General features: G+C 50.5%; 20 protein-coding genes across 20 annotated transcripts; 8 read left to right on the forward strand and 12 right to left on the reverse strand.

Annotated features, from left to right (window-relative positions):
* Nucleotides 1–417, forward strand: B9G98_00001 (hypothetical protein; the record flags this gene model as incomplete). Its single annotated transcript, XM_024806559.1, has 1 exon — nt 1–417. A coding segment is annotated over one exon (360 nt), but the record flags the coding sequence as incomplete, so codon positions are not given.
* A 112-nt stretch (nt 418–529) lies between these two features.
* B9G98_00002 (Serine palmitoyltransferase 2) lies at nt 530–2,191 on the forward strand (the record flags this gene model as incomplete). Its single annotated transcript, XM_024806560.1, has 1 exon — nt 530–2,191. The coding sequence occupies one exon, from the start codon at nt 530–532 to the stop codon at nt 2,189–2,191; it is 1,662 nt and encodes a 553-aa protein (XP_024662328.1).
* A 75-nt stretch (nt 2,192–2,266) lies between these two features.
* On the forward strand, nt 2,267–4,933 carry B9G98_00003 (Ubiquitin carboxyl-terminal hydrolase 4; the record flags this gene model as incomplete). The annotated part of the gene is made up of 1 exon (XM_024806561.1): nt 2,267–4,933. The coding sequence occupies one exon, from the start codon at nt 2,267–2,269 to the stop codon at nt 4,931–4,933; it is 2,667 nt and encodes an 888-aa protein (XP_024662329.1).
* A 23-nt stretch (nt 4,934–4,956) lies between these two features.
* B9G98_00004 (BSD domain-containing protein C22A12.14c) lies at nt 4,957–5,717 on the reverse strand (the record flags this gene model as incomplete). Its single annotated transcript, XM_024806562.1, has 1 exon — nt 4,957–5,717. Exon 1 carries the CDS (start codon nt 5,674–5,676, stop codon nt 4,957–4,959), a length of 720 nt encoding a protein of 239 aa, XP_024662330.1. The 5' UTR covers nt 5,677–5,717.
* A 22-nt stretch (nt 5,718–5,739) lies between these two features.
* On the forward strand, nt 5,740–6,201 carry B9G98_00005 (Putative tyrosine-protein phosphatase OCA6; the record flags this gene model as incomplete). Its single annotated transcript, XM_024806563.1, has 1 exon — nt 5,740–6,201. One exon carries the CDS (start codon nt 5,740–5,742, stop codon nt 6,199–6,201), a length of 462 nt encoding a protein of 153 aa, XP_024662331.1.
* A 64-nt stretch (nt 6,202–6,265) lies between these two features.
* On the reverse strand, nt 6,266–8,188 carry B9G98_00006 (Glycerol-3-phosphate dehydrogenase, mitochondrial; the record flags this gene model as incomplete). The annotated part of the gene is made up of 1 exon (XM_024806564.1): nt 6,266–8,188. The coding sequence occupies one exon, from the start codon at nt 8,186–8,188 to the stop codon at nt 6,266–6,268; it is 1,923 nt and encodes a 640-aa protein (XP_024662332.1).
* Nucleotides 8,189–8,779: 591 nt separating this feature from the next.
* B9G98_00007 (hypothetical protein) lies at nt 8,780–9,340 on the reverse strand (the record flags this gene model as incomplete). The annotated part of the gene is made up of 1 exon (XM_024806565.1): nt 8,780–9,340. The coding sequence occupies one exon, from the start codon at nt 9,338–9,340 to the stop codon at nt 8,780–8,782; it is 561 nt and encodes a 186-aa protein (XP_024662333.1).
* Nucleotides 9,341–9,471: 131 nt separating this feature from the next.
* B9G98_00008 (hypothetical protein) lies at nt 9,472–10,002 on the reverse strand (the record flags this gene model as incomplete). The annotated part of the gene is made up of 1 exon (XM_024806566.1): nt 9,472–10,002. The coding sequence occupies one exon, from the start codon at nt 10,000–10,002 to the stop codon at nt 9,472–9,474; it is 531 nt and encodes a 176-aa protein (XP_024662334.1).
* A 178-nt stretch (nt 10,003–10,180) lies between these two features.
* On the reverse strand, nt 10,181–10,789 carry B9G98_00009 (hypothetical protein; the record flags this gene model as incomplete). Its single annotated transcript, XM_024806567.1, has 1 exon — nt 10,181–10,789. One exon carries the CDS (start codon nt 10,787–10,789, stop codon nt 10,181–10,183), a length of 609 nt encoding a protein of 202 aa, XP_024662335.1.
* A 449-nt stretch (nt 10,790–11,238) lies between these two features.
* On the forward strand, nt 11,239–12,522 carry B9G98_00010 (Myb-like DNA-binding protein BAS1; the record flags this gene model as incomplete). The annotated part of the gene is made up of 1 exon (XM_024806568.1): nt 11,239–12,522. The coding sequence occupies one exon, from the start codon at nt 11,239–11,241 to the stop codon at nt 12,520–12,522; it is 1,284 nt and encodes a 427-aa protein (XP_024662336.1).
* Nucleotides 12,523–12,568: 46 nt separating this feature from the next.
* B9G98_00011 (Polyamine N-acetyltransferase 1) lies at nt 12,569–13,288 on the reverse strand (the record flags this gene model as incomplete). Its single annotated transcript, XM_024806569.1, has 1 exon — nt 12,569–13,288. One exon carries the CDS (start codon nt 13,286–13,288, stop codon nt 12,569–12,571), a length of 720 nt encoding a protein of 239 aa, XP_024662337.1.
* Nucleotides 13,289–13,385: 97 nt separating this feature from the next.
* On the reverse strand, nt 13,386–14,846 carry B9G98_00012 (DNA damage-inducible protein 1; the record flags this gene model as incomplete). The annotated part of the gene is made up of 1 exon (XM_024806570.1): nt 13,386–14,846. The coding sequence occupies one exon, from the start codon at nt 14,844–14,846 to the stop codon at nt 13,386–13,388; it is 1,461 nt and encodes a 486-aa protein (XP_024662338.1).
* Nucleotides 14,847–15,018: 172 nt separating this feature from the next.
* Nucleotides 15,019–16,017, forward strand: B9G98_00013 (DNA-3-methyladenine glycosylase; the record flags this gene model as incomplete). The annotated part of the gene is made up of 1 exon (XM_024806571.1): nt 15,019–16,017. One exon carries the CDS (start codon nt 15,019–15,021, stop codon nt 16,015–16,017), a length of 999 nt encoding a protein of 332 aa, XP_024662339.1.
* Nucleotides 16,018–16,027: 10 nt separating this feature from the next.
* Nucleotides 16,028–16,369, reverse strand: B9G98_00014 (U6 snRNA-associated Sm-like protein LSm5; the record flags this gene model as incomplete). The annotated part of the gene is made up of 1 exon (XM_024806572.1): nt 16,028–16,369. The coding sequence occupies one exon, from the start codon at nt 16,367–16,369 to the stop codon at nt 16,028–16,030; it is 342 nt and encodes a 113-aa protein (XP_024662340.1).
* Nucleotides 16,370–16,413: 44 nt separating this feature from the next.
* Nucleotides 16,414–17,136, reverse strand: B9G98_00015 (hypothetical protein; the record flags this gene model as incomplete). Its single annotated transcript, XM_024806573.1, has 1 exon — nt 16,414–17,136. The coding sequence occupies one exon, from the start codon at nt 17,134–17,136 to the stop codon at nt 16,414–16,416; it is 723 nt and encodes a 240-aa protein (XP_024662341.1).
* Nucleotides 17,137–17,245: 109 nt separating this feature from the next.
* B9G98_00016 (ATP synthase subunit d, mitochondrial) lies at nt 17,246–17,767 on the reverse strand (the record flags this gene model as incomplete). The annotated part of the gene is made up of 1 exon (XM_024806574.1): nt 17,246–17,767. One exon carries the CDS (start codon nt 17,765–17,767, stop codon nt 17,246–17,248), a length of 522 nt encoding a protein of 173 aa, XP_024662342.1.
* A 64-nt stretch (nt 17,768–17,831) lies between these two features.
* Nucleotides 17,832–18,803, forward strand: B9G98_00017 (Fluoride export protein 1; the record flags this gene model as incomplete). The annotated part of the gene is made up of 1 exon (XM_024806575.1): nt 17,832–18,803. One exon carries the CDS (start codon nt 17,832–17,834, stop codon nt 18,801–18,803), a length of 972 nt encoding a protein of 323 aa, XP_024662343.1.
* A 132-nt stretch (nt 18,804–18,935) lies between these two features.
* Nucleotides 18,936–20,861, reverse strand: B9G98_00018 (Serine/threonine-protein kinase nrc-2; the record flags this gene model as incomplete). Its single annotated transcript, XM_024806576.1, has 1 exon — nt 18,936–20,861. The coding sequence occupies one exon, from the start codon at nt 20,859–20,861 to the stop codon at nt 18,936–18,938; it is 1,926 nt and encodes a 641-aa protein (XP_024662344.1).
* A 549-nt stretch (nt 20,862–21,410) lies between these two features.
* On the forward strand, nt 21,411–23,270 carry B9G98_00019 (hypothetical protein; the record flags this gene model as incomplete). Its single annotated transcript, XM_024806577.1, has 1 exon — nt 21,411–23,270. The coding sequence occupies one exon, from the start codon at nt 21,411–21,413 to the stop codon at nt 23,268–23,270; it is 1,860 nt and encodes a 619-aa protein (XP_024662345.1).
* A 59-nt stretch (nt 23,271–23,329) lies between these two features.
* B9G98_00020 (40S ribosomal protein S21) lies at nt 23,330–23,593 on the reverse strand (the record flags this gene model as incomplete). Its single annotated transcript, XM_024806578.1, has 1 exon — nt 23,330–23,593. The coding sequence occupies one exon, from the start codon at nt 23,591–23,593 to the stop codon at nt 23,330–23,332; it is 264 nt and encodes an 87-aa protein (XP_024662346.1).
* Between the last annotated feature and the right edge of the window lie 485 nt (nt 23,594–24,078).

The raw sequence follows: 24,078 nt of genomic DNA on the forward strand, positions 1-24,078 counted from the left end.
CGCCATCTCACTCTGGAGCAGACAATTGCCACTGGGTTTGGAGAAGGATTCATAGTTCCGAAAAACCTGACAGACAAACAGAAAGAGCGGATCAAGTCGTTGGCAAACGAGCTGGAATTAGATCTTAACGCCGAGTTTGGACAAAGCAGCTTGTCTAAACAAAAGCAAGCCCTGTTTGCTCGAGCTTTGGTCAACGACCCAAAGATTTTGATTCTCGACGAGGCGTTTTCAACCCTGAACCGCGCCGAAATTACAACCGCGTTTAAAGTCCTAGATAACTATCAGGGTGCAGTTTTAGTTGTCAGTCACAACCAGGAGGAAATTCCGGATTGTGACAACACTTTAAATCTCTCTAACTAGTATACGTGCATTTAACAATCCGTCACGCAGGACCAAGGGTAGATCTGCGTCTCAGATGCCCCGGATTAGCTAAACAGGCGGGTAACACCCCCTTGACTGGACGACAGAAGAGTGCTTATAGCGCGTTGTAATCCGACCTTACTTTTCGGTCTCCACCACTTTTACCACTATGGCTAAAGGCAAAACTGAAGCCAGGTCGACCGACCAGCTCAACGAGTCCGAGTTTGGTCATTTGGAGTCGGAAAAGTATCTCTACGAGCAGCGTTATATCCCCGTCCAACACTTTGAGGATGATGAAAACGTTCCCTATCGAGTGATCCTCAGCACCTATCTCATGTACTTTATCCTGATCCTCATTGGAAAGATGACGGACTTTTTTGCCAGCATCTTTGACAAGGATTACCAGCAGTGGCTGCTGCCGCACGATGGATATGCCCCTTTGGTCACGAAATTCGATTCATTTTACACGCGCCGGCTCAAGGACCGGCTCGGCGACTGCTTCAGCCGGCCGACCACAGGTGTGCCTGGTCGTTTGATAAAGGTTATGATGCGGCGCTTCGCTGAGCGTAGGGTGTTTGCTCAGCTCGAGGTCACCGGCGAGGTCAGAGACTGTATCAATCTCAGCTCGTACAACTACCTCGGCTTTGCTCAATCAGTCGGTCAGTGCACTGATGCTGCGGAGGAAGCCATTTACGAGCGCGGCCTTATTGCAGGTGGCACACGCTTTAATGGTGGTTGTTCTGACATGCACGAGGAAACTGAGAAAATTGTGGCTCAGTTCGTCGGTAAAGAAGTTGCCATGTTGTATTCTATGGGATATGCGACCAATGCCAATTTTTTCGCCAGTATTGCTGATAGACACTGTTTGGTGCTCAGTGATGAGCTTAACCATGCCTCGATCCGTACTGGTCTGCGAGTAGCCGGTGCGGTTGTAAAAGTGTTCAAGCACAACAACATGAAGAATCTCGAGGAAATGATCCGTGAGCACATTGCTCAGGGCCAGCCCAAGACTCATCGGCCATGGCTCAAAATTTTTGTCGTAGTAGAGGGCCTCTATTCAATGGAAGGTACCTTGTGCAACCTGCCCGAGCTCATAAAGTTAAGAGAAAAGTATGGCATCTACCTTTTCGTGGATGAAGCGCACTCCATTGGTGCTATGGGCCCCCATGGTCGTGGTGTTTGCGATTACTTTGGCGTTGACACAAAGAATGTTGATATTTTGATGGGAACTTTCACCAAGAGTTTCGGCGCAACCGGTGGCTACATTGCCGGCTCTAAAGAACTAATTGAACGATTGAAGGTGGCCAACATGGCAAATGTTTATGCTGAAGCACCTACTCCGCCAGTGCTTGCTCAAATTCAAGCCTCGCTGAAAACTTTGATGGGAGAAATAAACCCCGGCGAGGCTCGCGAACGACTCCAGCGCTTGGCATTCAACACCAGGTACTTCCGTCTTGGTCTTCTCCGCATGGGATTCGTTGTGTCTGGGCATATTGACAGTCCTGTTATTCCACTGATGTTATACCACCCTTCGAAAATGCTGGCAGCTTCTCGACTCCTGCTGAAGAAGAACGTTGCTGTCGTGCTGGTAGGATACCCCGCGACTCCACTCTTAAGCTCCCGTATTCGGTTCTGCATGTCTTCCGCTCTCAAGAAGTCCGACTTGGATTACTGTCTCCAGAAAGTTCAGGAAGTCGGCGACGAGATCTGGCTCCGGATTTCCCAACAAACAGGCAAAGATGGTAAACGGCTCCGCAAATCGTTCGAAGAGGCTCAAGTCGGACTCGTGGAGGCCGCTTTGGACCCGGAAACCAACCTCGAATTCATTTAGACCCGCATCTCATTTAAATAATTAATCTCATTTATATCTTTTCTCTTCTGTCACGATTGGGACTTCACCTAATGCATGTCAGACTCAAAGCCTGTAAAGCACTATGTGCGACAGGCCTTGGAATTGGTCGAAGCGCACAAAGCGCTAGTTGGCCAAGGCAAGATTGAGCAGGCTAGTGCCAAGTTACTACAAGCAAACCACGTTTTACAGGACGTAATACCGGGGTTGCCGACCTATCCGCAGTTCTGTGCCAACCCCAAGAGCCCATTTGTACAGTCGTATCATGAGCTATGCGCGGTTGTGAACTCCCTCTTACCATTAGAACGCCAGAATCGGTCAGAGTCTTTACCTGACACCAACGAGGACGATTTAACCCGGAGATTCGAGCGACTGCGGGGCGCCAGGTCCCTTCCAAAGGACTCAGCGTCCGCCTCGACGGCGCCACACCCTCCAATTGGCACGGGGCATCTATTAAAAGGTTTACAAAATGGATTGCTTGTGGTAGGACGGAACTCGAGCTTAAAAAATAGTCTGAATGCCGGTACTCCGGGCATACAAGCCTATTCCCCTCCTCAGATCCCACCCATCCCCAAAGTGTTCAAGCCGCCTGCAATGCCCCAGCTTCAGTCAAGATTAGCTTCGCCACTGTCAAATATACCGGCTGTTCCAAAGTGTGCTCCTCCTCCGCCTCCGTCACAACCCCAAAACGGCGCCGCAGCAGTAGTCGATGTGAACACCCTCCGTGGGTGGCTCAAATATATCCCAGATCTTGTGGTGATTTTAGACGTGAGAGACCGTGATGACTTTGACAGATGTCATATAGAAGCTCCTTGGATTGCTTGTTTGGAACCTGTCTCACTTAGGGCGAATATGTCTGACGCGGATCTAGAAGATTCACTGGTCATCGCTCCAGATAGTGAATCAGCTGCGTTTTCCGCCCGTAAGACAGTCAAACATGTGGTTGTGTATACCAAAAACAGTCGATCGGGAAGCGAATTGTCGCCGCCGGTTAGTTATGTCTTCCAGGCTCTTGAATCAGCTGGAATACACCCCACACTTCTCAATGGAGGGTTCGACGCCTGGCTAGAGGCTGTGCTCCCAGTAGTAGCTACCACCGTTTCCAGAGATCGATCGCCGTTTAAAATGGATGATGAACTTCCATCAGGAGATTGGGTCGTCTCAAACGGTGCAGTTGGCTCACACATCAGCTCCTTGAGCCACTCTTTCGAATCACCACCGAAAAACGAACAATTGTCGGTAGTATCATCTACATCGTCAATTTCTGGGTCATCTTTGCCTTCTGCACCGATATACTCACCGCCTCAACCGCCATCAAGCTCGGAAGAGTATCGTGCGTTCAACCTAAAGTATCCCGACCTCAAGGAACCTTCTTATCAATTGCCCCAGACACAGCAATTCGCAATGAGAACACACTCAAGAGTGCTTCCACAACCCATCCCAAGGGTACCAGTTTCTTCACAAGTACCACCGTTGTCAATGCCTTCTTCATTACAAACAGTACCCACTATACTACCTGTGTCGTCCCGCAACCGCATGCCTAGTCCTTCTGGGCTACCGGGGCCCAGCACACCGGCAAGCCCTCGATCAGACAGCATTCGTGTCACCTGGCCAAAGTCACAGAAATATCACGTCGCGCTATCCTATTTGACTGGCCTAGTCAACCTTGGTAATACTTGCTACATGAACTGTATTCTTCAATGTCTTCAGGGTACACCTCAACTAGCCGTACCCTTTCTCGACCGCTCGTACAAACAATTTGTTAATGTCAAGAGCCGGCTTGGCTACCAAGGTCGAATGGCAAATGAGTTTGCCGCGCTTACCACGGCTATGGCGCGGGCGGGAACAGGCGGTTACGTCGCAGCAAGAGGCATGAAGAACCTGGCAGGAATTTTGAATGAAACTTTCGCAGGAACAGATCAACAGGACTGTCAAGAATTTTTGGTTTTTGTTCTCGACGGGCTGCACGAGGATCTGAATGTAAACGGGCACCGGGAACGGTTGCGGGAATTGGACGAGCGAGAGGAAAGGGTACGTGAACGGTACAATGTGAGGCTGGCATCAACAATTGAATGGGAACGATATCTGAAATCAGATACTTCTCTTATTGTCGACATGTTCCAGGGCCAATACATGTCGCGGCTAAAATGTATGGTGTGCGGTACAACATCGTCAACATACACTGCGTTCTCAACTTTATCTCTACCACTCGCAGCGGGACGATCAATTGATCTGTATCAATGTTTTGCGCAGTTTGTTGCACCCGAGGTATTAGACGGAGATGATGCGTGGTTCTGCTCGCATTGCAAACGCAAACAGCGCACGATCAAGACCATGTCTATTTCTCGTCTGCCTCCCGTGCTGGTGATTCATCTCAAGCGGTTCAAACGCACCATGCACTCAGTGGACAAGCTCGAGACCCCCGTCCAGTACCCTCTGTACAATCTCGATCTTACTGGCTACTGGCCCAACCCTGAGATCACTGATCCCGAGCACCGCAATCGATTAGACCAGCTCCCGAAACGAGGCCAGCAGCCACCATTTCGCTACAACCTCTATGCTGTCACTGCGCATGACGGATCACTCAAGAGTGGGCACTACACTGCGTATGTTAGCAAACCGGGCACCGGTTGGTGTCATTATGATGATATTCACGTCACTCGAGTTTCTGAGCAGGCAGCCTTAACCAACAAGGCGTATTTGTTATTTTATCAACGTATTTAAGAGAAAGAATAGAATTTATTTATTCACTCCCAATCTGAATCACTATCTCCTGGATCCTCAGGATCCTTAGGCTCCATGGGGCTGCCTTTGGATGCACTAGCTGGTCTGTTTACTTCGACCGGCTCATCACTATCGGACCCCCAGTCTTCGACCTCTTCTTCAGTCTGTTTGGCGAGCAGAGCTTTCCGCTGGCGATCCTGTGATTCAATTTCCTCCCGCGCGGCAAAGTATTTGAGCCAGAATTGCTTGTATTCAACCTTTTCCGGCACCAATGATTCGAACGTCTCGCGCAGCTCGGCGTAAGTTGATAAATAATCTGCAATTCGATCTGTCTGGCTCTCGATATCGCCATCTAGTTTTTCTTTGGTTGTGAAAACATCTTTAGCCTTGTTTAGCGAGCGTATTTGTGCCTCTAAACGGCTTGTGGTGATTCGATCACTCGAAAATAACACACCGCCCGCTTGCTCAGTTTCTGGGCCTTCTAACGTCGCCAGCGGCTCGTCCATGAAATGCTTGATGTCTTCACCCACATGTTTAAAGGATTCCAGAGCCGAGTTCTCCAGTTCCTCGATCCGGCGGTCTGCCTGATCTAAATAATCACCCGCCTTGGTGCCCCATTCTCCGAGCTTCTCTTTGAGCTCCTCGTTGGACGGCAAATTAGACACAATCGAATTCACTTGTTCATTCAGGCTATCGCTGGCTGACTTCCACCAACTGGACCAGGATCCTTCGTTCTCTGACATGTTATCAAGCGGGACAAAAAGCAGGCAACGACTGCGCGGATGCTGTAAGCTAAAAGCGAACGAATGTCGTCCGTCTCGCTGATAGCTCCACCAGTTCGATACAGCTGCGTAACAAAAGGTATATATCGTGGATCCTATCCATTGGAAAGGAATGTAGACTTTCTCAAAGGACTCCGGCTGAAGACTATAGTGACCATTGCTCCGGATCCGCTAGCACCGCTGGACGGGTTAGAAAACGTCGAGTACATTCACATTGAGAGCGCAGCAGAACAGTCCAAGTCCAAAAAGAAACGGGGTCTGCCAATATCAAGCGAAACTGTAAAGCAGGCCCTGGATATTATCCAGGACCCAGAACGCCAGCCGGTCTACGTGCATTGCCTGAATGGTGCCCAAGTCACCTGTTTGGTTATAGGCTGCTATCGCCGTACAAAGTGCTGGTCACTGAACTCGGTACTTGCGGAGTTTGGTAGATACACCGATTACGACCGCGTCGAAAGCCAGTTTATCGAGACATTATTCACGTAGGATGAAGGCTATCTACATTTTTATGAATTTAATCAGATCTGTATACATCATATGCATTTATTTTTTACTCTCTGGACTCCGGAGTGGCCAGAGAAGTTCCGGTAGCCGCCACCTGGATTCCTTGAGGGGCAATATCCTCGACAGAAACACCCTGAATAGGCTTGGGCTCGGTGAGACCCATGCCAACGAGATAGTTCAAACTGTCTTTGTACTCCTGATGCTGACGCTCGACGGACCAGCCGAGGTGGTTGGCCATAATGGCAATCACATTAGGCAGGGCCTCTCGGGCAGCCTGCGAATCGAGGAAGGCAAGACGAGTACGACGGGCCAAAACGTCCATAACCGTAGTAGCATACTCGTACTTGATAGCGTAAAGAACCTCACCATCCAGGAAAGGGTAGAGAGGAGACAAACGAGCGTCGCGCTGAACAACGGTTCCGGAGGAGTCAATGGCAGTGGGAGCGCACAGACGAGCAACATCAAAAGCACGCATGCCATAGTTGTCACTCAAGTGACGGGCAACCTCAGGCTCGATCTTGAACTCGCGGATAAGGTCAACATAGGTCAAGGGGTTCCAACCATCAGCGCCAATGACCCGGACATTACCGAGGCGGGTCTGGCAAGGGCGAGCATCGAGATTGAACTTCTTGACACAAGTATCGACGGTCTCCTCCGCCATCTCACGGAAAGTGGTCCACTTGCCACCGGCAATGGTCACCAGACCAGAGTCCGAGACGTTGACAATGTGGTTGCGGACAACATTCTGGGTATCCTTTTTGGAAGGGTCTCTAACCAAAGGACGGATACCAGACCAAGCAGCCTTGACATCGTCACGAGAAACCTCAAGCTTGCCATCAATATAATGACGAACCTCATCAAGAACAAACTGGATATCCTCTTCGCTTGGGGTAGGATTGCGGGAAATCTCAGTAGGGCGGTCGGTCGTACCAGCAATGGTGGATCCCTGCCAGGGCAAGAAGAAAACGACGCGACCATCCGCAGTAGCAGGGTCCAAAAGACCCATGTTTTTGGGAGAGTACCAACCAGGCAGAACAATGTGGACACCAGAAGAGGCAATAGCCATATCAGTGGCCTTGGCGTTATCCATTTTGCGGATGGCATCGGTGAAGGGTCCAGTAGCATTTACAACACACTTGGCCTTGACAACAAACTTTTCCTTGGAGGTAGCGGACGGCTCGCGATCCACGACTTCGACACCGGTGATCTTGTCGTTTGCATCCTTGACGATTCCAACAACCTCGACGTGGTTCAAAATGTCCGCACCTTTCTCGATAGCAGTAACGGCAAGAGAAGAGTTGGTGCGGGCATCGTTATGCGAACCATCATAGTACACAATCGCACCCTTGAGCTCGCTCTCATTAAGCATGGGGAAAAGCTGGAGAGCTCTGCTGCGAGACAAAATATAACTGGATTCCAGATTGGCCTTACCGGCAACCATATCGTAAACCTTGACACCAGCATAGTAGTAGGGAAGCTGCCACCACTTGTAAATGGGAATCATAATGGGCAATGGGAAAGCCAAATGGGGAGCCATGTCGAGGAAACGACGACGCTCGGCCAATGCCTCCTTGACCAGGAGATACTGGTCATAGTCGGCCTGCCAGAAGGCCTTTTCGAGGTAACGCACACCACCGTGCACCAATTTGGTGGAGCGGGAGGAGGTTGCAGCAGCAAAGTCCTCACGCTCGACAAGCGCGACCTTCAGGCCTCGGGTGACTGCATCCAAAGCAACACCAGTACCGGTAGCACCACCACCAATCACAAGCATGTCATACTCGGCATTTGAGGCGAGCGATTTCAGAATTTCCGCGCGCGTCCGCGGAGCGGAGGTCGGTTCAGGAAGAACAGAGATATGAGGTACATTATGGCGGTGGTTGGAGCGACGGTCGTCGTAGAGAAGGAACGCACCAACACCGGCACTTAATATACCAACGGGAATAGCTGCCCTTTTTGCGAAACGCAGCATTTTCCAACAACGGTTTGGGTTCTCGGGGGAGGTGAGAAAACCAAGCGATCGGAAGCAAACTGACTAAATCCTGGTGCGACATGTGCCTACCCATACCCCGGCAGGCATGAGGTGTTTTGCGTTCATCTCGTCAGGGGAGAATGCTTTTGGTGTGTCGATAAATAGGGCCTTGCTACTGGGCTTGGAAGTGGGTTCGTCTAGGCGGCATTCTGGTTTGTCCTGCACTATGCCCAATGCTTTTCCCTACGCCCGCCCACAGGCTTGCCGAGGTGTGCCTGGCCAGTTATCTCAGATCCTGCATCCTGCATCTGGTGGTAGGCCTGAACGCCAAGGAAGTGCTCTCGTCGTAGGGCTAAATAACTCATGGGCCTGACTTCGATCAGCAATAATTAATACGGAAATAGTCGGTTACGTAGCTAAAAAAAGCCCGAGTGCTGGAAATAAAACCGATCGCACCCCCGCTCTTGGGCCGGAATACTCAAGCGATAGCCGCCTGTTCTCGTGGGATGCTCCTGCTGCCCCTGCCCCTTTCCCTCTCGTCCGGTCGTTCCGAAAATAGTAATTGGTCGCTCGAAACCGATGACCCTGGACTTACAGCTTAGAAGAGGTGCCAAAGACGTCCCGAGATTCCTTAGAGTCTCGGTTTTTAATTCCCTTGTATAGTTTGATTTTATCGTGAGTTCCTCGCACATAGACCCGGTCTTTATCGTAGATCTCGACCACGAAATATTGGCGGCTCTTGGTGTTCTCAAGTAGCATGCATTGAACGAAAACTTCGACTCCTAGCGGGACTTCCTTCAAATACTGCAAAGAAAGGCGTCGGGACAGTCCCAGCGAACGCTGCACCCGCTTGAAATCCTCCTCGGTAGCCGGCCGGTCCTTGGGCCAATAAGCGGGATCAGCGGCTCCGGCCATATGGGTTAGCCAGTCCACAAGGGTTGTAAGAGCCCCAGCGTGAGAATTGTCGTAGTGGCTTCGCATTGAGTCGAGAATTTTGATCTTAAAAACCACTACCGGAGTAACTCCCTTGTAGAGGTACCAATCGACAATCTCGTCGCCCATTCTGTGGATGTCCTCCGCAAAGCTGTCGGATTGGAGACGATGGTCCGAGAACCACTTTTTGAAGTTTCTCAAGTTCTCCAAAACGTCCATGGTTTACGGCAATAGCCTCTCTCGCTTGAGCTGTAGATGAGCTAATACGGCATGAGGTGAAGTACCCCACAAAATCAGTGCCTATACCCCCGCATAGCCGGGGCAACTAGTATGGATATTTTGTCTATGAATTAAAGTTTGGTTTCAATGGGTTTGTACAGCTTGATTTTGTCGTGCAGGCCCTCGTAGAGAGGTCGACCATCCTCGTCATAAATAGTCATCGAAATGCAGCTGCTCTTTTTGCCATTTGAGAGCACTCTGCATTCGAGAAGAACCGTGGTGTCAACCGGTACCGGCCGCATAAATTGCGACTTGAGACTGCGGGAAAGGCCCATGTCCTCGCCACATCTAATAATTTCCTGCACGGTCGGCAGTCGATCCTCCTTGGACCAGTACCGCTCATCAGCCACTGCAGCCATTGACGAGTACCAGTCCAGAATGGTCGTGAGAGCACCACCGTGGGTGGCATCCATGTGATTCCGCATAAAGGATTTGGTGTTAAACTCAAATTGCACCACAGGCTGGCCCTTATCGTTGGTGCGGACGTCCAGCACCCGCGGCGGGTTGGCATGAATTTCATGGAAAAAAACCTGCTGGTCCGAGTCCAGTGCAAACGACATGAGATCAAGCGCGTGCTGCACTTTCTCCTTCAACGTAACCATGTGGATTCTGCTGATTGGTGTGGTGGGGGAGGTATATATGACTGAAATCGTGCAAATTATTAAGTCGGGCTGCCCGCATGGACCTCGGCTACAGAAGGCGGAGCTTAAACAGGCCGAGCGGCCGCCGAGTACGGCGTCTCAAAATACGATGCGGATATTCTAGGTAGGCTTTATTTGTTCATAATTTCGCTGTGACTTTGACTTTATCGTGGGTCCCCGTCACCAGGACCTTTCCTGACTTGTCCTTGATGGTGCAAGTAAAGTAGATGTTGCGCTTGGTGTTGGAAACAAGCTTCGAAACAACATAGACTGTGGTATTGATGGGAACGGCTTGGATGAATTGCACCGACAGGGCCCGCGAAACGCCCATTTGGCCAACTACGTTCATAATATCGTCCACCGGGGGCTCGTCGGTATTGGACCAGAAGCTCGGCTCTGCAGCCAAAGAAAGCGTAGAATAGAAATCGACGATCGTCGAAAGACACCCTCCGTGAACAATGTCGTGTCCGTTGCGCATCCAGGGGTCTGTGAAGAGCTCAAAAATGACCGTCGGGGTGCCCTCAGAGTCCACATAGACATCGTGCACCTTCATGTTTTCGTGCAGTTTCTGTGCAAATACTTCGCCCATTGCACCTTTCACATCGTTCGTGAAGAAGTCACACACGGCCTGTACACAATTTTTGATGGTCATCGAGAGTTGTACGGTAAGGTCGATTTGTAACGCGGGGAAGCATTTTGAGCTTGCCGACAAGCAGCTTTCTTTACGCTTGCGGGAATTGCGCAACATTTGAGCAACAGATTGTTTCAACAATTGAAGGAATGCTAAACCTTTTTGGCCGACATCCAAAGCTCACCAAGCGCTAGTTTCGTCGGGCTGTTTGCAGACCACCTTTCCTGATCTCAGGCAGTCTTCCATAGTAAATAAACGCCCAACGATTTGAAATCGCATAGTTACTCATTAAGTAGCTTGATCTGTTAGGATAGATACGCCTTCCTGCCTAAACATGCTTAGGCGTATCCCATCAAGGTACGCCACTTATTTAGCCAATACACTCGGGCTTGGGCGAACCTAGCGAAACCAAGCCGCCAATTCGGCGTTAGATCGAGACAAACGAGCCCTAATGCAAGCACTACACAACCCAAAGATCTGAAGCCAACCCACCGGCGATGACCGAATCGTAGTTACCCTTGACCCGGGTTGAGTACTTCCCTGCGTAATCTACACGGGTCCCAACTATGGACGGACCAGAAATTGTCTCGCCGGCTAGCGAAACGAGCTCACAGTTGGATCAAACGCAAGGACCTCAACAGAGAAGACTATGGACGCAAGAAGAAGACGAGAAATTGCGTTTGCTCGTGTCGTACTGGGGTGACCAATGCGGGCGGAACGGCCACTGGGTCAAGATCAGCTCTCATTTCGACAATAGAACACCTAAAGACTGCCGCAAACGGTGGTTTCACTCACTAGACCCTCGCCACAAGCGCGGAAGATGGACAGAGTCAGAGGATAGAACGCTAATTGAAGCCTACGAGCGCCTGGGTCCCCAATGGCAGCGGGTCGCCCAACTGATTCCTGGCCGTACTGACGATCAGTGCGCCAAACGATGGTCTGATGTTCTGGACCCTAGTATATCCATGCGATTGAGAGACTGGGACGAAGAAGAAGACCGTAAACTCTTGGATCTTATTGAGAAATATGGCACGAAATGGCGCGTTATCAGTAAAGAAATGGAAGGAAGAACAGGATTAACGTGTCGAAACCGCTGGAGAAAGCTTGTGCGAATGAGCGAAAAGGCCCAGCAAGCCGCAGATAAAGCCAATTTTGCCAGCCAACAAGCGAACGGTCCCCTGCCGCCCCCGCCTAAAGAACTAAGTCTTCTGGAAGCTATTATGCCTAGTGGAGATGCTCCAGCGCCTTCGACAATCGCGTTTTTATCTAATAGAGGTGGTACAGACCAAACAACGGGTCAGTCTATTCATCCATTCAATCATGAGTCTTTGCAATCTGGGAAAACATATACGATGTCTATCGAAGATCCCGCTTCGTACGAAGACGGCGGTTCTGGCACAGATGCTCAGCAATATGCTCTTAACGAACTTGATCTTGATAAAGTTCTAGATGCCGCTGCTAAAAACCAGCAGAAAATCGTCATTCACCAACACATTTATACAATATACGCCCCAAGTGGTAGTGGAATTGCACCACGAGCGCCTGGGCCGCACAGTGCAATGAACCAGCCAAGCTCACAACTACTCCAGCAAGCACAGCTCCAGCATGCTCATCATCGGCAGCAGCAGCAGCAACAGCAGATTCAACCCCAGGTCCAACCGACCCCACAGCCCCAGCAGCCTATTTCTTCCGACCTGCAGTCGAGTGGACCGCTTCCCGTCGGTGCAATGACACCCGCAATGGGTGGATTGCCCGACGAGTTCATGGTCATGCCCGGAATGCTCTTTGATATTGACCGTCAGGACCAAACCGAGCTCCAGCTCGACTATCTTGCTTTCAACCCATCGTAATACTTTTGAACACTACTAGATAGTGATATAATAACTCTAATAACAACTATTCCCACGAACGATCGTCGTAAGTGTCGAATGGTAAGTACATATCAAGCCAAGTGGACCCTGCGTATTGGCACTCGGACTTGCCGCGGTTTTCAAACCCATTTCGCTCGTAGAAAGAAACATACTTGTCGTGTACAATAATGGAAATGCCGTCGGCAGTTTGGAGGGAGAACAGACTCTGCACGTAGTCCTTTAGCATAACAAAGCCTAGACCCATCCGCTGGAAATCCGGATGGATGGCAACAGCGTGGATACCAATGAATCTACCGGTTTCCTGATGGCCGCGTTTGTCGGATTTGTTAACCGGGATCCCCCTCTTATCCAGATCGGGAATTTCCATGGCCTCGTCGACAATAGTGTCGGTTAGCATCTTTGTTGCCAGGATGTGCCCTACGATCGTCTCTTTGCATTCTGTGGCCTTGGCAGCAGCGACACCTACGGCACCTTCGCTGGCTTCCTCGTCCCACACGTATTCACGCTTGAACAAACCCAAACACAATTCGGGGCACGTCCTCAACCGATACTCGATCCGCTCGCGGCTGGCCCGTTCCGAAGGCGAGAACGCTGCTGCCTCGAGTTCGTCCACAGCGTCTAAATCAAATACATTAAGCGGACGCAAATGCATGTTTTCAGGTAACTGGACCTCCCGGAGCCCGTACTTTGCCTCAAGATCCTTGTAAAGGCTATCTGTTGCACAGGGCCTCATAGGTTGCGTCATGACAAATGATTGTGGAGAGGGGCTTGCCGCTCATAAAGCGGAAGGGCCAAATATACATCTATAGGGAATAAGGCATAGTATATAGAGGGCGGGGGGCTCAACCTCCAAATAAAATAGCACCAGCCATTTCGACGTTACCGTTGGCCTGTCTCATAGCGTTGATCGCTTCGTTACGATTGAAGCCGAGGTTGGTTAATTTGGCGATCTCGCTTTCGGGAAAGCCTCCTGATGGTGGAGGACCCGTCGGAGGTCCAGCAGCAAACGTAGACTGCGTGTCCGAAGGAGGATTGGACGGCAGAAGAGAAGAGAAAGGAGGTGGACGGTCAGAGGGCGGACCAGAGGGCGGACCAGAGGAGGGATTTGGGCGAGCGTTCACAGAACTCGGTGGAGGTGCAGACGGAGGGCCTGCTGCAGAGCCAGACCCGAAGCCAGTCGGATGCGGAGAAAGCGGGCCGGGGAACGGACCAGGGGAGAGGCCAGCTGCAGGACCCGATGAAGAGCCTGATTGCAAACCTGACGTACTGAGTGCTTCCTGGGATCGTGTGAATGGATTACTGGATCTGCGAACACGATTTTCTGGCGGCATTAAAGACTGCTTGGCCGGCGGCGGGGCGGTAACTTTGAGGGGGATTGCTTCTGGGTGGGCAAACTGGGGAATTTCGCTTTCAGGCAAAAACTCGACTTCTTCATCTCCAAGTAATAACTTATTCTGACCAAAATGGATTGTTGCTTGATGATGCTTCAGCATATCGAGCCCAAACAGTAGATCAGTGGGCAACCCTTCGAGAACCGTGAAGGAGCAGGGGAAAAACGAGCTGCCGACCTTGATTGGTGCCATATGAATACGACCAATTGATGTGGCTTTGCCAACACCAACCGCCACACCCTTCATGCGCTTGTCTAGCAAATGCATAATTCCACATCTCTCTGCGCATTCTGGAGACATGACCGTGGATTGAGCTCCGCTGTCCACTAATGCCTTGACAAGGTGACCGTTTACATACAATGGAGCATAAAGCATTGTGACTGGAGCAAACGCCTCAGGAATTTCCTCCATTGCCTGCATTAGATTGCTTTGCACGTGGGCTTGGTTGATTTCCTCCAGAATCCGCATCTGACCTTCCTCGCTATCTGGATTCAGCACTTTGGCAAGCTCTGCAGACTGAGTGGACTCCATTGCCTCACGGAATTTCTGGGGATCGTGAATGTTCTGTGCCAATTCCGGCATTTTGTCTGAAAATTCCGAAAACAGATCTGGATTGTACAGGATGGCCTTGCGCATCTGCTCGACCTGCTGGGAATCGACCGCAGATTGAGCGGCTCTTTCACCGGCGCCTTCAATATGACTAGCAAGAATCATATCGTCCTCCTGAATGCCATAGCTCTCTAATGTTTTGGATCCTCCTAGTCTCTCGTCTCGATAAAACAGAATCACCCCGTCATTGGGGAACCCAGACTCGTTCAAAATGTACGCTTTGAAGTCGTTGACTCTCATTGATGGATCTACATCTACTGCAAGCACAACATCGCTGTTGGCAAAAGATATAGTCAAGTTCATTTGGTGGTTATCCGTTCAGCCGCGCGCGCTTGTTATAAGCGATGACCAAATCAAAATGGAGGCGTAAAAAGAAAGAATTAGAAGACTGACGGGGGCTGTGTAAATTGGAAAAAACCTGTCGTACAGATATCAATTGACAAACCCAGAAACCAATCCGAACTACAGCAGCAATATGCTGCTGGTCAGACAACGCACTATGTTCTCGAGAACCTTATTTAAGCAGTTGTTGTTGCCATTGTCCACTATGGACGGCAAAGACTTCAAATTGGAAACAGGCAAAGAGCCGTTCCCGCTATTGAGTGCCCAGCAGGATGAGTCTGTTGAACGGGATCTTCCGGACATTGAGGTTCAAGACAAGACCTACATCAAAGAGTTTCAAACGGCTTTGGATGCTGTAATTGAGCTCGATCCAAGTCTGGGACCTACAGTCGACAAGCATGTGTTTCCATCGTTTCTTGAATCGGCCGTGGTGCCCGGCTCGTACGAGTACCTTGCCAGGAGTGTGATATCGCAGCAGGTAAGCGGCTATGCAGCCAAGGCCATCTGTGGTCGAGTAGTTGCACTATTTGGCGAATCGTTTCCTACACCGGAGCAAGTGCTTGAGATTGATTTCGACACTTTAAAGGAGGCCGGCCTGTCGACCCGGAAAACCGAGTATATTAGATCACTTGCCCAAAGCTATGCAGACGGAGTTCTGTCAGACGCAAAGCTGAAAACCTCATCTGATGATGAGGTAGTCGACATGATTGTAAGTATTCGGGGCTTTGGGCCATGGACTGCTCAAATGTTTTTGCTATTTTGGTTAAAACGTATGAATGTGTTCAGTCTGGGAGATTTGGGCGTTCAACGCGGTTATAAACGGTACGTGCAGGATCGACCAGAGCTCCTTGCAAGAGCCAAAACAATAGTAGTGGACGTGGAAGATCCGCGTTTCCGGCCGCCGGGAACCAGTGCAAAGGCGCGGAAGCGTGAAAAGCTGGCCAAGGAGTTGGAGCACATGGAGGCCGTGGCCAGCCTGTTCAGCCCTCACCGCAGCGCCTTGCAAGTGATACTGTGGAAGCTAAGTGACATTGTAATGGACACAGTGGAGCTCCGCACGACCTCTAGCAACGGGAAGCGAAAGCAGAGCGAGCCCAAGCCCCGAAGAAATAAGCTGGCCAAGTCCCAGTAAAATGTATAAATTACGATTCAGATTCAAGAGTGGCAGGAGCAGCCGGGCCCTCAATAGCACCAGGAATAAGCATGGTCACGTTACGGCCGTGGAGAAGCACCTTTTTGAGCTTGGTCTGTTTGCCGCCGGCGTACTCGGTGACGTCTTCCAAAATGATGTTCACAAAGTCGTCAAAACCCAGCAGTTTGCCAGAGTATTCTTGCTCATGTCTCATAATAATCCACACCGGCTCTCCAATACATTTGTCCACCAGTTCCAGTGGTAGCGACATGGGTTGCTGAATAAACTGATGGCTAGAAGACAGAGATATTAACCATAAAGTGCTAATGCTAGAACTACCAACAAACGACATTAATCCTTTTAAAACAATAATAAATAGAGCCGTATTGCACCCATTCAGTTGAATGTGGCTTCGAGGTGGGCATACATGTTTTGCAAACTAGGAATGCCCGGCGGTGCCGTTAGAATAGGCGGAGAGACCGGCATATTCGCGGAATTTCGGGAGTCATTCAGAGCGTACAGGTGGCTTATATTCGCCTGTACTCGCTTCATGCATTCGGCATAAATTTGCGACTGCTTAGGGTTTGAAACAGCCTGTCGCAGTAACTCAGTATTAATGTCCAGGATAATCTGAGCCCGCCCAGTCACCTTGGCCTTGTATACTTCGCCGTTCCTAGTCCCTGTGGCCGGGCCCATGGGCCCCGGTCCTGCTCCGGCGTTGGCCCGTTGCCGGGCCATATCCCACTGCTGTTGCTGTTGCTGTTGCTGCGGCGGAGGCTGCGCGGACTGGGGAGGCTGGGGCTGCGGAGGCTGCGGTGGTTGGGATCCGGGCGGCCCCCTCGTGTAATGTGCATTCACCATGTCCTGCGGCAACGGCCTTCGCATCGGTTGTTGCATGCGTGACGTCTGAGGCACTGGTGGAGATAGTTTCGAGTTGGGTCCGGGGGTCGATCCCGCAAACCCAGGCTGCAGCGGTCCCTGCGACATCCCGCCCATCATATTCCCAGGCATATTCGTGGCGACCGGGATATGGGAGTAAAAGCTCTCGTGCGGAACCCCATGCTGGTCCAAATTCATCCCATCTGGGCCCATCAGCCCGTTTCCGTCTGAAAGAGACATGAGATTACAAATGCATCGGGTGGTCGACAGGGGGTTTTTGATGCACGGTTTGGCAGATGCCGGCGGAGACATCGGAGCTCTAATGACAATTTTTATGGAAAAATACGATTTACATAACAACGGTGGAACCGAACTTCTCCTCGTAGCCAGGGACGTTCCAGCGGCCCTTCTGGACCATCTCGGCAACCTTCTTATCGATCTCGGGGGCAGCCTTGGTCATGTCCTCAACGACAAGGTCCTCGAAAGCACGGGCCGACTTGATGTTGTCCAAAGTGCTCTTGAGGGCGCCAAGCTCCTCCTTGACCTTGGACTCTGTAGACTCGGCGTTTTCAAGAGCCTTGGCCTCGAAAGTCTCAATGACCTTAATCTGCTTGGAAATATCGTAGGTCACGGGCTTGAACGACTTGAACGCAGCCTCAACCTCAGACACAATCTTCTGGTTCTTCAAAACCGACTTGTAGTAGGCAAAGTCAATGCTCACGTCCTCCTGCTCCAGGTGGTTGACCTTGGTCTTGGCGTCCTCGTTACGCTTGCGGAAAGCAAGCAGAGAGGATGCCGTCGAGCCAGTCAAACCAAGGGTCGAAACAATCTTACCCCAGTCGAGCTTTGTCGTCACTTGCTTGGTGGCCATGTTGGATGATTAACCAATCGGGTCGGTCGCTGGAATTTCTCTCTTTAGTTACCCTGCTGCCGCTATGCGCCCGCCTAATATCCCTCCTCCCAACACCCTGCCCGAGTTTATTATGCTAAGCCGGCGGCCGTTCGCTCATGAGCACAGAACAGAAAAAAGGCCGTTCCTAAACAATAAGGCATTTGCGGCCGTGCTCTGGCACCTCGATATGGCCTTCTGGGCAATCTGCGGCGCTATTGCCCGTGAGGGTCTCATTGTGCTCACGGGCTACGAGAGTTGGGGACCACTTTGGGCAAATGTTGCCGGTTGCGTCGTCATGGGATTCCATGAAAAATTCGTCCACGACCCTGTGTACGCACCAAAAATTGCCACCGGCTTCTGCGGGAGCCTGACGTCGTTCTCGTCGCTAATTGTATCCCTTTTTTTGTTCAGTACCACCCCTCAGCCCAAGTGGAAGACTGATGGCTACGGAGTCATGGCTTTCATGGCGTTTCTAATAACTGAGATTTCATGCTCAATGGCGTCCTACTTTTTAGGACAACATTTAGAAATCTTTCTTCGAAGTTACAAGCTTCTGATCAAGCCCAACTATGTGATTATAGAGTACATCGGAGCAGCACTAGGATCGAGTGCGTGGATCGCCTGTCTCGTGATCTCAATCACGGTTGAGTCGAACCGCAATTGGCCTCTGCTGGCCACGTTTGCCCCATTTGGTGTATTTTTGCGAGTTCACGCGTCCAAACTGAACAGACCAGAATACCGCATTGGAACGTTCCTTGTAAATATGGTCGGAACGGTCCTGGCTTGTATTTTTACTATTCTCCAGCACCCCGACATTGGTGCATCTGTCCTTCAAATCCAAGTCCTTAAGGGCCTCATTGATGGGTTCTGTGGGAGCCTCACCACCGTCAGCAGCTTCGTTGTCGAGCTGTCCAAGCTCCCGCTACCCCACGCCTACGCATACGGAATAACGACTTTTGGATTAGGCTTCTGCTTTGCGGTATTAATTATTGGTTCATACGATTGGACCAGATAGAGTTATTTTTATTTTTATTTTCTTTTTTGCCCTTTCTGCTGGTTCTTCCCCTCCTGTTCATATGTTTAATATAATAATGCCAGTTGTAAAATAAAAAAGAGTATGAAGTTAAAATAAAAGCATAAAAAGTGTTTAGGCATACGCACCAGCAGCCAAATCTCCAGATGGAATATCTGCAAGGGGGTAGTGTGATTCCATTTCATAGTGGAGAGAGACTGATGAGAAACCAGCAAAGAGATCTTCGCCAGTCTCCACTGCTTGTGACGGCCGCCGGCTATCCCATCTCTCACCCAATTCTAGCGAGTCGGACTCGCGCAAGGGCGGAGGCGGTGCAGACAACCATGTCCCCGTGGAGCTTTGTTCTTCGGCCGGAACAATGGGCGGCCGTTGGTTTCGTAAAAGTGCCCATTGAGTATTCTTGAAGAATGGATGCTGTTTGATGTCCGAGGCTCCTGCTCGGGACCCTAGCCGTTTTTTCTCGTCTTTAGTCAAGAGCTTGCGGATGATTGATCTGCACGCAGACGAGATGTGCTGGAACCCACCCGAGTCCATGAAAACCACTTCGTTAACAAGCACGTTCTTGAAGGTGGTCTTGCGGTCAGCACCTTTGAATGGCGTGATGCCATAGAGCATTTCATAAAGCAGTATACCTAGCGTCCACCAATCTACAGCAGACGTATGTCCATTTCCCTTGATGACCTCGGGCGCAATGTAGTCCTCAGTGCCCACAAACGAATTGGTTCGGAAATCACCAATGCATGCCTTGGTATCAATAGCCGGACGGCTGGCAGAGCCCTTTAATCCGGCCATGGTGGGCTGACCACTGATCTTTGATTGCTTGCTTAGATCAAAATCGCTTAACATGATGTGTCCAGACTCATGCAACAAAATATTCTCTGGTTTCAGATCTCGATAAATATATCCCATGAGATGAAGATACTCTAGCGCCGCCGTCACTTCGGCTGCGTAAAATCTAGCATCTGCTTCAGGTAAGCACTTGCCCTCTCGGCTTTGAAGAGCACGGAAAAACTCACCTCCTCCGCAGTATTCCATGCATAAGTAAAGGAATTCATCGGATTGGAACGAGTGATAGAGTGTCACGATGAACGGGTGGTTGGCTGTGGCCAGGATTTCTTGCTCAGCAAGCGCTCGCTGGATCTTACGACGTTTGACCATCTCCTTTTTGTTGAGCACCTTCAATGCATAATTTTCGTGAGTACGACGATCGCGAACAAGGTATACTTTTCCCACATCTCCCCTTCCAATGAGTTTGAGTTTTTCAAAGCTCCCGGGCCCCACTTCGGCCGCACTGATCTTGGTCGACGACCGCGAATAGCTGCGGGACCGCCCAGCATATAGCTTACCTTGTGATCCTAGATGGCCACCGTAGGTGGACATACTATCATTTCGCCCATCGCTAAAATTTAGAGAAAGCACCGAGCCGTTTGACGGAAAGTTGTTGCTGGTGACGGAGCCCCGCCGGCTTCCGGAGTCCGCCCGTGATGTATTGGGGGCCGAAGCCACTCTCCTCAAATTTCTGAATATAGAGCGATCTGCTTCTGGTGCTTTGGGATTTTCATTAGCGAGCCCTCCATACTCGGGGCCCCGGCTATGAAGCGCCTGAGCGGCAGCCGCCGCCGCCATACTCGGAGCTTCCAACTTTTCCGGGGAAGCTGGCACATTAGACAAAGGATCTTGCGGATCCAATGGGGGAGAGGGTGTGGAAGGATTGGAGTTTGATGTTGAGGCCGACCGGAAGCGATTGAACACGCCTAGGCGTCGTTTATTGGGGGTCGCTGGAGGCGAGACAATGACCGGTACGGCCAGGTCCTGAGATGATGCGGAATCCGACAGCCCCTCTTCTACATTAGTGGGTATTGAAAGCGAAGCAGAAGAGTCCTTGGACGACTGATCCATGACCTGGCCACTTGAGGATCCTGCGGTGGTGCCCCCGCCGGACATTCGGAAGAGGTTCCTGATTCGGAACCCAATGTTCGGCGTCGGGCTATCACGCTCCATTTCAACCTCGGCTGGTAAAGATTTGGCTGTGAGCCGCATAGCTGAAGGGTGTCTCTTTCCAATACGACTTACTTCAAAGCGTGAGCAGTTTGGGATGTGTTGTCAGCCATCGATCTCCCGACCTTTTTCTCACCGCTGAGGGGGGCAGGGCCCCCCCCAAAACAAACAAAAACTTCAGGGTACGGGCTCCAACTTAAGACCGCCAAGCAATTTCCCGATAGGCGACGCCGGAGTCGCGGCGTCGGACAGCTGTTTGGCAATTTATTGGTGCATAATTCTACGTAACTAAATACCTGCACCGTTCCAAATCGCCGGGGACCCCTGCACCGACTACATGCCCCTGTAGTCCTTATCCCACCTGCATCGGTGTACGCCCCAGTGCGCTTATTACCGCTAATATATGCCCACCCAATGGGCCGCTTAACCAAGTGAGCCATTTCCACTTAGATAATCGGCCTTAAAACCACCAAACATGGTGGGGGCAGCTGCTCCTTGCCCAGGCTCGGTTAAAGAGCGGTCATGACTAATCGTCAAAATGCATATTTGAGGATTCGCATCCGTGGGCTTCTGCGCTGTTTATCCTGAAATATGGGCAGTCAAGCAGTTTATCCCGAACTAGTCCTGGAGCCAAGTACACAGTATCCACTTGATGATAGACAATCAAAGAAGGTATGTAGACGTGGCCTGGCCATATGTACGGGCAAGGTTCCGAGAAGGTTAACTTTACCAAGGCTTCCAAGCCGGCCGCCATCTCCGACTGCGAAAGCCGTATCGACATGGGATGAAGTGATCCCCAATGAGAACCACATTATGCAAGACGTTCCGATTTCCGAACAGAGCCTCAAGGACCAGGACGCTTATTTTTCGGAACCCGCATACCCAGCGCAGGAAGTGCTTTACGCGGCTGCTAACGCGGTACGCGGAGAAGGCTCGCAATTTGTTCTATGGGACTATGAAACAATACGGCTTCAGGTCCGACCGGTGCGAATGGTCTCTATTTCAAGCGCAGCTACAACTGGCATGCTCCAAGAATGCGCCAATGTTGGAAGCTACGTTCGCCGATTGCGATATGTAGTCACCCGGATAGAAAGTTCACAGGCCAATCAAATCTTATTAGCCTTGGCAAGTGCAATTGAGGACGAAGTTGACAGGATCATTCAAATAGAGCTGGATACGCGGCACACTCTTGGCCTGCTCTCGTCCATCCAAGAGCCTGCGAATATGGCCTATTTGCTGGCCAGAGTTGTGGGTTGTGCGGACCTTTCAGTCGCAGCAGAGCTGCGATTACTACCTTCGACTCCACATCTACTCAATACGGCGTACAATGAAATGCTGCGCATTCAACTGGAGCCGGTAAAGTACGCTGTGTTATGGAAAATTGTCGGCCGCACCATCGAGCCTTGGTTGGCTCAACTAAACCGTATGCTAGGGTCTGACCCATCTATATTCAGTATTCCTGCTGAAGTTATGGTAGCGGACTTTCTGCCTGACATGTTCATCGTGAGACAGGGCCCATTTTTTGCTCTCGACCCGTCCCGACTCCCCAAATTTATGTCCTCACGTATAGCCCAGCTCGCAGTTGAATGTCTGAACTGCGGACTCATTTTGAAATACTTGACACCAAGCCTTGAATTGCCTATTGCATGGTTTTCGTGTTTTCATGCAAGCTCTTCTCTAGGGCTCAATTATGGTATGAGTTCTGATCCATTCAACCCTGGCCATCTCGATTCCGAGTACACCGCACCACCCCGAACTATTTCCAATGGCACACCAAAAGATCCCGAGCTTGCCATGTTTGCGTTGGTTCAGCCGATTGAACAGCGCCATGCAGTGCTGAACGCGGCGGCCATGGAAATGCTGTCGCATAAGCTCGAGCCTGTAACTCTGAAGGGCCATGCAGATATCCTCGTCAATATATTCTGCTTGAAGAACGGTAACCTTTTTGCATCTTTACAAAACAATATCGAGACTCTGAATAAAGAATCCGATGCAGCCAAATGGGAGCTTGCAGCCGACGCCGTCAAGGAAACGCTCATCCGCACAATCGAGCAGCTCGAGTTACCGCCGCATTGTGTAATATTCAACTTCAAACGACCTAACGATAAGTCTTTGACCTCCCCGGTTTCGCCTGTATACGTTGTTCCTGCACCAGCGGATATGATTCTCACACCGGAAATCGTGCATCACTCGACTATCATTTTCCACATACTAATCGAGCTGCAAACTTCCGTCCAGAATGCAATTAAAACCAACGATCGAGTTGAGACGCAAAAGTTGTTCAGAGACCTGTTTGACATTTCATTGGTGGTGTCGACCTTCTCCAACGATCTGGCTGCAGCTCTCAATAACCAAGACCAAAAGCTGGCAGGTCTTATAAACGCATTCAGCCAGATATCTAATGTCGCTACGAATATCCGCCAGATAATTGGCAAAGAGAGAAAAAGATAATTTTGATAGTTTTTTGTTTTATTAACTACATGCAAGAATGCACCGTGTCGTGGGGCAACTTAGCGAGAATAAGACCAGACGTTCTTAAGGAGACCGTCCTGCTGAGCCAAACGGTTCAAAGAGTCGTCAGCCTCACCCTTGGCACGGACGAAACCGGAAAGGGAGTAGGTGTAGTTGTCACCAGAGATGATGTGGCCTTGCTCGTCCAACTTAGCAACGTTGATCTGGACAGCGGCGTGGTCCTTAGGCTTGATCAGACGGTTAGTGGCAGAGCACTTGCGGGGAGTGAAAAGCTCGACGTTGACGCCCTTGTCGTTCTGCATTGTGATGAGGTAGATGGGCTTGTCACCGGTGGGCTAAGGTGAGTGTATGACAGTCACGTTTTAGGGCTCAGGGCTTAACACACCCAACATCCCAAGCAATACCCCAAAGAGCCTACATACAACCCGTACCCTACATCGCTCGCTCGACAGCGGATATGAAAGCGAATTTGTGGAATATGGCCTCAATTTTGCTAAGATCAACCAAATAAAATATGGGAACTTCAACAATATTACTGTAACACCCCCACTTTGCAGTGGCTTCCAGAGTTCTCCCAAACCCCCGGCGGCATGTGGGCACAGTCAATTCCTACAAGAGCAAAGTCACCATCAGAAAATTTGGTATTTTCATATTGCCACGTCTTGATGTTGCAAAATAGCATCCTGTGAAGCCGTCAGGCACTGCTACTGTAGCGGAATCAATGCATGTTCTCCGTCAATGCAGCCATGCACCACGTGCGTCAACAGAACAAGATATACCGCATCTA

The sequence above is a fragment of the Wickerhamiella sorbophila genome (assembly GCF_002251995.1).
Source record: "Wickerhamiella sorbophila strain DS02 chromosome Unknown contig1, whole genome shotgun sequence".
Lineage (NCBI taxonomy): Eukaryota > Fungi > Ascomycota > Dipodascomycetes > Dipodascales > Trichomonascaceae > Wickerhamiella > Wickerhamiella sorbophila.